General features: G+C 35.3%; 1 protein-coding gene across 4 annotated transcripts in view; it reads left to right on the forward strand.

The window, feature by feature from the left end:
• Positions 1-11581, forward strand: part of UBR1 (ubiquitin protein ligase E3 component n-recognin 1) — a 69446-nt gene that overhangs the window by 54887 nt on the left and 2978 nt on the right. For all 4 annotated transcript variants that reach the window (XM_080595924.1, XM_080595923.1, XM_080595921.1 and 1 more), the window contains 10 exons: positions 214-310; positions 1014-1081; positions 1924-2074; positions 2943-3030; positions 4620-4753; positions 5939-6047; positions 7832-7888; positions 8383-8460; positions 9064-9234; positions 11403-11504. In XM_080595924.1, the coding sequence (XP_080452050.1) occupies positions 214-310; positions 1014-1081; positions 1924-2074; positions 2943-3030; positions 4620-4753; positions 5939-6047; positions 7832-7888; positions 8383-8460; positions 9064-9234; positions 11403-11504 (1055 nt within the window). The remainder of the gene's footprint in view (positions 1-213; positions 311-1013; positions 1082-1923; positions 2075-2942; positions 3031-4619; positions 4754-5938; positions 6048-7831; positions 7889-8382; positions 8461-9063; positions 9235-11402; positions 11505-11581) is intronic.

The raw sequence follows: 11581 nt of genomic DNA on the forward strand, positions 1-11581 counted from the left end.
TGGCATCAAGATCATTCTCTGTGGAGAGCTATCTGAAAATACTTAGTTTAGATTGATAACATAAAAACCATACTGGACAGCATGCTTCTACTTCATATTTAATTTACTTATTATGAATTCACTTATCGATGTTTTCTATTTGTAGGGGTATGTTCTTACTGATTTATTTCACTGTTATCTGTTCCTGTCCAACTGTTTTCTCTTGTGCTCTAGCACAGCGGCCTTAAAGCATTAGTGCAGTTTGCAGCTGCTCAGAGAACAACGTCACCACAAGTCCTGATTCAAAAACATCTGATTCGTCTTCTAGGAGGTATTGTATTCCTTGTCTTTCCTATCTTTTGTGTTGCAGAAGTTTCTGTTAAAAGATGATGCACGCCATTAATGCAGCATAAAAGGAAAGGACAGACTACTGACAACAACGCTAACTTCAGTTTCTCTTATGTTCCTTTACATCACCAAGTTTTGCTTGAATTAAAGTAAATGATAGTTCTGTTGACCCAGCTCTGTATCACTGAAGTCCTCGAAAAAGTTTAAGATACCTGTATTTCGGGTAGAACTGGGTTGAGACACATACCTGTCCCCCATGTTTCTTGCTGATCTGTTTAACGTGGTGGCCTTTGTGAATCCCATTATTTGACACGCCTTGTATTTATTTGACGCCTTATATTGGACAGGATGCTTAGGTGTGGTACAGGTTTTCGGATTCTGCTAAATTGTGTTAACATGGTGTTAAGGGTGAGATGAAGAAATAAATGAGAGATTTTTATCTCAGAATTTTGAAGAGGTTGTCATGAAAATTTTGAGCTGCTTGGGCATGTGGAAGTTGCTAAATAGATGCAGTCAAGTAAGTGATAAGCAGTTAAATAGCTAGATACTTTATCACTTCAGAGGCTTAGACTTTTTTTGATGAAAACACAAGTGGTTCAGGCTCTGACACTAGATTCAGATTTTGCAGTTAATTCCGAAAGAGGAAAGTGCATAACAAATACATAATTAATATCTTTATTTTGTAGTTCTTCTACCAAACTTCAAAATGGAAGATACTCCATCCCTCTTAGAAGTAGATATGTTCCACGTTTTGGTAAGTAGGTTTATGTTATTCTTCCTATTAATACACTTCTTTAGAGTGTTGGTTTTTGTGTAATTTTACCCTGTGGGTAGTCCCGCATTCTGTTCACTTGTATGAATTAAATTATTACATATGTGCACTGCCTATAAGCATATTATTAGGTATGGCTGCTATGCAGGTGTTTTACGTCTAGTTCTACTGTTTATCTATTTTTCAAGTCTTTGTCTCACTCTATTGGAATTTCATGCTTGTAATCTTAATCTTTTTACCACCTACATTGCTATCAAACTTCCAAAAAAAACCTGAGAAATATACCAGTTCTCAGCTTATGTTCCGCTCATTTCCTCTTTGTCTCAACAGGCTTCTTGTACCTTCTCATTCATGTTCGCTCTCATTATCTTCTTTTGTCTATTTCTTAGCCTTTTCTTTCTATTCTTAATGCAAATCTCTATTATAGCTTTTTCTACCTTAAAACAAAAACTGGTTTGCACTGGTTGCCTTTCTTAACCAGTGCTTAGTCTCCTTTCTAGTGTTTTTGTAATGTGCTTTTTTCTTATGTGATGAACCAGAAATTAAGCTTTCTAGGAAACAGACAAGCTATCTATAAACTGGCAAGTACAATGGAACTGTCTGAGTTTCCTACATGCTAGTGGGACACAATGTGTTTATTTTCAATGATTTTTGTTTACACTTTGTGAATTAAAACTAGCAAGATAAATGAATGCATTTTAATTGACTACAGGAATGAAACGTAACCATATAGTGAGAATGTAAGTTATAATAATTCATATTACCCATGTAATTATTACCAAATTTTTGTTACTTTAATATTTACTCCTTCCCTTTCACTGTAGGTGGGAACTGTGTTATCGTTTCCATCTTTATACTGGGAGGATGCTGTAGACTTGCAACCTTCATCAATTAGTTCAGCCTATAACCACCTCTACCTCTTCCATCTGACTACACTAGCACACATAACACAAATAGTTATCTCTTCAGCAAAAGGTAGGTGTGTATTTGGGTTGTATTATTTTAACATTTTACAAAATTTCTTAAAAATAATGGATGAACATATTGATAGTAACCATTGGTGTTTTCCAGGTATGAACTTTCTCATAATAGATGACATTTAGTGCTAGGTAGAAATAACTTTTTTTTTTTAAAGTAGCTCTATATCATTTTCGGAGCATTTTATTATATAATTTTTGTGTGTTTTGCAGAAGAAAACAAAACACTTACACATTAGTGCTTGATCAAGTCAGTCATGTAGGCAGCTTCTTACACTCTTCACTCCTTGTAGGAGAAACAAAGCACTGCCCAGCAGCAGCACTCTGAGCTGCACAGTGAGAACTAGCATGGATTTTGGAAATATACTTTTCTTTACCCTTCAACCTATTTAATGCCTACATCTGAAGTACGGAATCTTCTATGCTAATAGAGAGGAATTTAACTTTTCTCTGTATTTCATATTACTGTTAAATACTGTCAGTAACCTACAGTTAGTCCTAGCTACAATTTTGCTTTTTCTTGAACATGACAGGAGGGGAAAAATGAGGAGAAAAAAAAAAAAAAAAGGAAAAAAGGAAACAATTTCCTGTAACTTAATCCATATACGACAATAACTTCAGAAGATTGTGGAAAGGAAGCAGTTTTTACATGAGGTCAAGCAGAGGGGCGCTAATCAATATTATTCTTTATAGCACGCAGTTTTAGGAGAACACTTCTTAGGCTAAAAACAACAAATAGAAAAGAATTAAGCAAAATAAAGTGGAAACATTTCTGTAATACAATTGAACAAAAGAGGTCAGATTATATAAAATGAGATGTGTGTCACAAATGAAGTGCATTTACAGTGTGATTCATCTTTGTGCAGAATCCCCTACAGCTCGATCACATGACAACAGTGAAGAGGCATGTTCTGCTCAGTCTTTCTGTAGAGAGGTTTGCCAGTACACTAGTGGGTAAGTAGCAGTTCAGTTATAGTATTGTGTTTTCTAGAAACACCCTAGGCAATAACTTGTAGGCAACAGAGTAAATTCTTAGTCTTAAGGATGAAAAATCACCTACGTCCATTCTGGAGGGCTATGCAGTCACAAACTGTGTAAGGTAAAGTAGGGAGAGGTTATTTTTTTTGGCCTTGAATTTTTTAGATTTCTGTTACAGATTTTCCTTCCAAACAGAAGGAAATAATTCTACTATAAAAGGAAGGGTGAATAGTGCACAGCTAAACACAATTATTTATTTGCTTGAGCACTAGTGCCTTTCTTACCAGACTTTCTATGGTTATAGCTACAGGCTCGAGTGGTTTGTTATCTAGATAACAAAATAAGCTAGAAAATGTGGATGCACCCTCTACAAATTCTGCTTTGATTTATCGTTGTAGAATCATAGAATGTTTTGGGATGGAAGGAACGTTAAAGATGACCCAACTGCAACCCCCAAAGGCTAGTTGCAAAGATGTTTTCCTAGGATTGACAGTGCTGCCACATGTCTAAAAGCTTATGTCTAAATTTTTAAACATTTAAAATTTGGTATTTGAGTAATAGGAGTAATTTTTCACATGCACGATAGTTGCTGTGTGTTTTGGCAAGTCAGGTTACCAAATATGGAACTAATTGCCAAGGCAATCCAGCTGAAACTGGATTTCCAATCTGAAATTTTAAGTGTTTTAATTTCTGTGTACACATGGTCTTTAACTCTGACCTATCTGTGTTTAAACAGCATGTTCTGAATAATAATTTTGAAATGATGTTATAATACAGCTTTACGTGTTGTTCCTCAGAAGGTTGCAGTTAATATTTGTGTGAACATCCTGTTCGTGTAAATGTGAAATTAGCTATGTTTGAAGTTTTTTGAAAACAGGGACACTGTAGGTTAGTTAAATGTACTATCAAATCTAGACTAAATGCTGATAGCATACAAACTGCAAGAACAATTACTGAGATGATTATTACTCCAGTATTTTTGGTCAAAAATGGGACTAGGATAGCTTAAAACAATCTGAATTATGAGGCACATTAATTTTTTGAACTCTGCTATTTTTGTTGCACATGAAGGGTATTTTGATTTTGTTTTTGTCTGCTTTTTGTTTTTCTTCTGTATTTTAATCATCCTTGGATTGCATTATTCAGAATGTTAATGAAAAGCACTGTCACCATTTCAAGGAACTGTGGATTTTACGTTATAAAAAAGCATAAGCATCAGTTGTTGTATGTGTCATGCTATATTGCACAGTTTTTAAATTGGAGTATAAAGAGTTGCCTACTGCTGGACTGCTTATTATTGGCAATTCATTTTTTATATTCCTGAGAAATATCAGTTGAGATAATTTGAAGGTGTGATGTAAGTGTTCTGCATATACTCAATACTCATTCCTTAGGTAAAAGGAATCTTTGAAGTTAGGTGCTGCTGGCTGTGTTTTGCAGAATTTGGAGTACATCAGTGCTGCTTCTACTCAGATGCAATTCTACCAGTGCTAGCCAAAATGTGAGAGTGCTCTGAGGATTTTCATTGTGAATTACTGCAGATATTTCTCACTTGTGTATTACAGTTGCTTTAGTCAGGATATTCCAGGCTGGCTTGTATGGGATTGTGTTAAAAAAGGCATCATGCCTTACCTTCGTTGCGCTGCTTTATTTTTTCATTATTTGCTGGGAGTGTCTCCACCTGAGGAGCTACAACAAGGTAAATATGAGAAAGCAAATGTATCTATATCCTGAGGTTGTTTACTCTTTTCCTGGAGTAATGGGGTTTCAAAATATTCATGATAATAATACCTAATACGTTAAGACTGTGAAAGAAAAGGAAATACTGATTTGTATAGGAAGGGACAGGTATGAGAAGTGGGGTGGTGTAAGCCTTTTTTTTTTTTTTTGGCATGGGAAAGAGCTAATTCTGAGTGTGTGCAAATACATGAATTATCAACGATGTATAGGTAGTATTTGTGGATACAAAGACACTAATTTAAGGGTCATTTATCTGAGAAATAGCCTGGAGTATATTAAAAAAGAAAAGAAAACCTTGTGCAGTTGCTAATGTTGGTAAATATTAAGACAGATGTAGCAAAATAAAGCCTTGTAGAAATAAAGCATATTGTAGAGCTTAAACCTCTTCCTTAAGGAATTCTAATTCATTACAGATACTAAAACAGAAACACTTTTTTTGTCAAAATGCAGGGAAAAACAATCATCAACTGCTTGGAAAGGATGATCCAAACTGTTACGAGCAACTGAGACAATGTAGTCTTAATTTATATAAACTGAACTAAGTTTGAATTTGATTAGGATATGCAAGTTAAAATCTCTGCACTTTGGGATATGGTCTTGTCATTACTGTCAGTCTGGAACTTTCCTTCTGTAGGAAGGATTCTCTGTGGTGAAGCCACAGTTCCATTTTCTGCAGCTAAGAGCCAATAAATGACCACTCAGCAAGCTATTAACCTCGCACAACTTTTTGTGTGTTAGCATTGATTTGATCATAGCAAAATTAAATATCATTGCAGGCCCAAAGTATAGTGAAAAGATAAAATATGATAAATAGGGAAATCTGCTGTACCAACATGTCTTATGTATTGTGCAGTGAAATGGAGTTTAAGCAAGGAATTCTGTTTTAATTATGACTTATTCATGACTTAATATAATAACAATCGATTTATTAACAGATGTAAAGCAGATATTCAGCTAATGCAAATTGTCATGGCCCTGATTAAGTCAATGGAGTTACAGTCAATTATACTATGTACGGAGCTATATTCTGGCTGGGAGATAGGTATTCAATGGAAGAAGGATCACAAGAACTGTATTTTGAATGAAGTATTCAGCAGCGCGGAAACATTTTAACAGTTGCTCGTATTTTCTTTTTCTTTCACAGTTTCTGAAGAAGGGCAGTTCAAGGCACTTTGTAGTTACCTTTCTCTACCCACCAATTTATTTCTGCTCTTCCAGGAATACTGGGACACTGTAAATCCACTGCTTCAAAGGTACTAATTGAGAATGGACAGGCCATGTTTTTGCAGTGTAATGACTTTGTGGGAATAGGTCAAATTTCTTAATAATCAAACTCAAGTTCATATTAGAGTTGTAAATGTTCATTTGACGTGCGTAGGTATACTGAATCTTTAAAAGTACTTAAACGTAAAACATATTCTCTAGTAACTTAAACATGAAACTACCATAGACTACAGAACTCGTGCTTGCAGACATGCGTGAAATTGGTTCATGTACAGAGAAGTTATCATAAACCTTTGTGTTTGGTATACAGTTTGCTGTTCTTTAGTCTATTTTTGTCAATAGCAAAACTGCTGATTACACGAGCTATGAAATGAGAACACAGAAAATTTTATAGCCTGCCATATGAGGCTTTGTACTTTTTATCTTCTCTGGATTTCCAAAATAAACTGATGAATGTAGAAGTTAGCTTAATGGTTAAAAGGTGCATTTTTAGTATCATGTACATTGCGATCTGACAATAAGGAAATAATTGCTAAAATTCTTTACTCAGAAACCCAAGTTAAAATAAACAACTACCCACCACCCCTCAACCTTCATCTCTGAGAATAATAGAATAATCCTGCTTTATTGTGTTGGAAAATGTCTTCATGTATTTACTGTGACTGTTATAGCCCATGGTAGCATTATTATTCTTGGTTCTTGTCAGAATTCTCTGGCATAAATTAGCTTTTTGGGTTTTTGCCTCTGTTCTGTTTTGTTGCCTATCTTCCCTCAATTATCTGCCTTAAATAGCTTCCTACATAGAAGTTTGCTGTAATTGCATTTGTAGTGTGTACAAGTGATTATAAATTAATAGCATGTTTGCAAGTATATTATTTAATAAGTTTGTCTTATGTTCCTACATGTTTGCACAAAAACATCACAGATCTCATAAGACAGCACAGATCTCTTGCAGGTTCTTGTGAATGTTAGAAAGAGATCGCCAGAGGCAGGGCTAACAAATCCATCATAGTGTTCCCAGCCAAAAACAGGTTTTGAGTGAGAAACCACCTATTTTATGTAATACTAACAGTTGTCAAGTCATCGTGTGAGTTTTTTCCCCTATATTTTCTGAAGGAATCTTATTCCAGAAGACTAAGCTGAACAGTTGTTGAGAAGTGTGTTAGATGAAGGTTACTAGATTGACCATCTCTTACAGTTATCTTTGCTTTCTCCTGCTTTATAGAAATAATACATCTTAGCTACCAATTCATCTGTTTTGTAACTTGCCAATGTCTACTATTTTTTTTGTTAGGTGTGTTTGGCTATTCTAAGCAAGAATATAAAAAAAAATCTGGCAGTAATGCATTGTAAAATAAGCATTGGGTGATGGTTATTAAATAAAAGTAATAAATGTTTTCTTAGTAGACAGTATGATATTATCTTATATTGTATCTTTCAGTAGATGTATTCCAAAAGGAGCTATGCACTGTAGCCCACTTAACTTTATGAGAACTTGCTATGTCAATACATCAATAAGGACTGCTCACATTTGTAACTCAACTCTGAGTTTTAATACGCAAGGAAATACTGATCATTTTGAGCATTGTTTTTTCATCTAGTTTTTTTCTTTTGCATGCAAATTTAAAATATTCTTTTCTTGAAGCAAAACTGTAAAGAGTAGCAGGTTTTCCTTGCTAAGTTTAAGCTAAACTATCAACATTTTATCTATGCTCTATGTTTGCTAGAGCAAACATTTCTTCGTAGTTTAGTTTATGGATACTAAAGTTATATTATTATCATAGACTATTTTCTGCAAATGTTTTTGAAATAGGTGGTGTGCTGACCCAGTGGTGCTAAGTTGTTTAAAGGGGAAAAGCATTGCAATAAGGTTAGTAGTTTTTTTCTTCCTTTGTTTTTTACTTAAAACTGTTCAAAGAATTAAGTGCTTGTTTGTGAGCAAGTTAGCAGTGCTTGTTTTCTTTCTCATGCTGTACTACCAAAAGTCATTTCTCTTTAAGTGTCTTTATGTTATTCCTCACACAGTGAATTCTCATCAAGAATATACAGTATTCTGTTAACCAAGTTATGTAGCCTTCTCTAAGGAAAAAGAAAAGCTAACAGAAACTTGAAATGTCTTTGTACATGTGTTAAATATGCAATTTAATTTTGTGGTCTCTGCTGAAACTGCTGGAATGTAGAAATGCTGAAGCTCCCATGTGAAGCCTCTCACTTGGGCTTCTAGGACTGAAGAGCTGTTCTGGAACTGCAGAAGTTTGCAGAATGGACCAAAAGCTTAACAGGATCGTGATTTGTAGCTGTCCATCATGTTTTTTTTGCTGTGATGATAATTTTTCTTGTAATATTTCTTTTTTACTTACACAGATATCCTAGGAAAAGAAATAGTTTAATAGAGCTTCCTGAAGACTATAGCTGCCTTCTGAATCAAGCATCTCAGTTTAGGTAAGGTATGATATATTTAGTTGTCTTGCTGGGCGTTTTGTCATTTTGATGTTTGTGCAGTTACTGTAACTGCTGTTACAACTGTATACAGAAATGATTTTGTGGAAGTGAAGGCACTGTTGTGTTTATACTGGTCCATACTGTAACAACTGTTTTAAGTCTGCTGTACAGCAGCTTGCTGAATGAAGTTCCTTGTGTTTGGTAGAATAACACATCAAATTATTGTACCTTAATCTGCTGATCATTTTTCACCAGTGCAATGTAGGTTTGATTTGGCCCATAAACCTGAAAAGTATCGTTGCACTGGACACAAGAAGCCCAGCAGGTTGACACTGTTTTATGCCAGGAAGAGTGAATCAGGATAATTCAGATGAGGAGGGACTTAGCAGATCATCTAGTCCAACGTCTTGCTTGTAGGAGGTATTTTGCAGGTGAAATCTTTGAAGCAATGTAAAAACAGAGCCAGAGGAAGTAGATATGTGAAACATGGTTATGACATAGTATATGTCTTAGGTGTGGCTTTTTTTTAGGAATGTTATTGATTGTTAGCTTTTCTTTGAAAGATAAATTTCTGAATTGACATTCTGGTTATGCTTTCTCTAGATGCCCACGGTCTTCTGATGATGAACAAAAACATCCAGTGTTATGTTTGTTCTGTGGGGCTATGTTATGTTCCCAAAATACTTGCTGTCAAGAACTTGTGAATGGGGAGGAGTTGGGAGCCTGTACGTCTCATGCTCTTCAATGTGGAGCTGGTGTCTGTATGTTTCTCAAGTAAGTAGCTAGCCAGAATTTAACTTATTAACGAATAAAAGGAAATATTTGAAGGTAAAAAAAAACAAAACACTGTCAAAGCACTTGACTTTTCTGAGGTGAAATAACATTGCTTTGACCTAAAATGTAGCATACCGAAAGTTATACCACTGCTGGGAGTTGTCGTGCGTTCTCTAGGTTCTGAGTCAGATCATATACTTTATAGAATGAGTATAGAGTTCCAGGTATAAAACCAGTACGCCTGTTTTCCAGGTGATGTGACTAGTTTATACTGCATGGTTTAGTTGGGCTAGAATTTTCCAAGTATATTGGAATTACACGTACCATTCCCTTAAGCTGGGATTTTCAAATGAACTGTTCTATGAATTTAGTATCTAGAGATTATCTCCTGTGATTAAAACCAGTCTATTTTGAATACATATTTTTTCTTTTACTACTTAGGAATGTGAAAGAAAGAACTGATCTTTATCTAGTTACTTTGTTCTTAGTTCACAAAATAGTTGAATTTCTACTTCAGAACAGGATTAATTTCAGGCATAGCAGGAGCTATGTGGAGCTTCTGTGTGTTTAGAGGATTATGTATTGTAACATTTTTAATAATGAGGTTAAATGGAAACCTGGGGACTTAAATTCAGAAGATCTTATTTATGGTACTATCTTCCACAGGAAATAACTAATTTGTGACTGTTCTTTAAGGCTGTGTAAGTTTAAATGACGCTGTAAATAAAGGCTCCAAAGTTCTAGGATTGATATTTTTTCAGCAGTCTTTATCTGTCAAGCCTACTCTACTCTTCTCTCGGTTGAGGTGTCAGAGGCTAAACATCTGTGACTCTTACTTAGTTTTCTCCACACTTAAGGAGGCTCAGTAGGAATAGCGATTCAGAGGCCTGTAAGTTGGCAAAACCAGAACACCTTTGTAGCTCCAGATGAGTATTGTCCTGCACAAGGTAATCAGAGAGAGAGTTACTGTAAATTGACTTTTTTCTCATTCTATTACTTATGAAATACAGACTTGTGCACGCATACAGCTGTAAATGGAGGGAAGTACATTCTTAAGACTGGCAGGCTAATCAGCTGAATAGTGTTTGGTATGTTTCTTGTGTGGCTCGTGGCTGCTTAAGCTAACCACAGAAGTGACTGTAACAAGAAAAAACTCTTCAAGTAGAGTAATGAAGTAGCTAAGCACCCAAGCCCAAACTAGGTGTATATAGGTGCATACCTGTTGCAAAGTCATGGCTGTAAACTCTGAAGTTTTCCAGAGCATCTGGAATTGCTAGCACAGGCAAATCACGGTAATGAGATATTTGTTTTAGACTGGAGTTGTCTTGCGCCTTGGAGGGTAGATGAAACCTTTGTGGATCTAGGCCAGAGCAATACAGTGTTCAAAATGGAATGCGTGCCTTTGGGATATCCTGGAGTTACCTGAACTGGTTCTGGTATGGAAAACCACCTAGCTCCAATAACTTCAGGAGCTTTGTACAGGTTAATTCACTGTTTTCCTTACCTAGAGCAGGACTTCTACTGTCTGAAGACGGCTTCTGGTAGCTATTCTAATTCTCATCCCACTACCCTACAATGTAGCATGGAGTGTAGATACGTAGATATTGCTTCATAACTCAGTAAAGACCTATGGAAATAAGGTCCCATGATGGCTATCCTCATGTTACAAAATAAGCTTGATATTTCCTCCTTTTATTAAATTCTTAAGTGCTAACAAGGATTATATATTTAACTTAAATCAATTTTAAAAATTGACTTGTGGTGATAGATAAGTCTCCTTGCCGTTGGTATTGAGATGCTAGTTTAGATCTGGTTTAGCTCTATTTAAGCTAAAGATAATCCATGCTATTTAATCTATTGTAATTCATACTATTCAACTATTAGGTAAAATAGCCCTACTAGGGATTGTATGCAACAGGGAATTTGGTGCAAAGCTACAGGGATACTAACTCCATGCTTACATCATGTATGAAGTGGAAAATACTTGCACATGGTAAGTATTTAACAAGGAGTTGATGCAAAGTAACTTGTACAAATCCTAGCTAATTGAATCTACTATTGATTTAGAACCTACCTAAGCTGTCAAAAGTTGTAGCTAATAGAAAAATACTGTAAATTTCTGGCAGTGTTGAAGATGCTTATTTTAAATGAAGCTATTTTTCCTTAAGAATCAGGGAATGCAAAGTTGTCCTCATAGAAGGTAAAACCAGGGGTTGCTTATATCCTGCTCCCTACTTGGATGAATATGGAGAAACAGATCCAGGACTGAAGTAAGTAAATATTTAGCTTTCTTGATTTCTTCATTTCTATTTTGGTGTCTGTCTGTCTTATACCTATTAGGCACCAT

The sequence above is a fragment of the Anser brachyrhynchus genome (genome assembly GCF_964034855.1).
Source record: "Anser brachyrhynchus genome assembly, chromosome: 5".
Lineage (NCBI taxonomy): Eukaryota > Metazoa > Chordata > Aves > Anseriformes > Anatidae > Anser > Anser brachyrhynchus.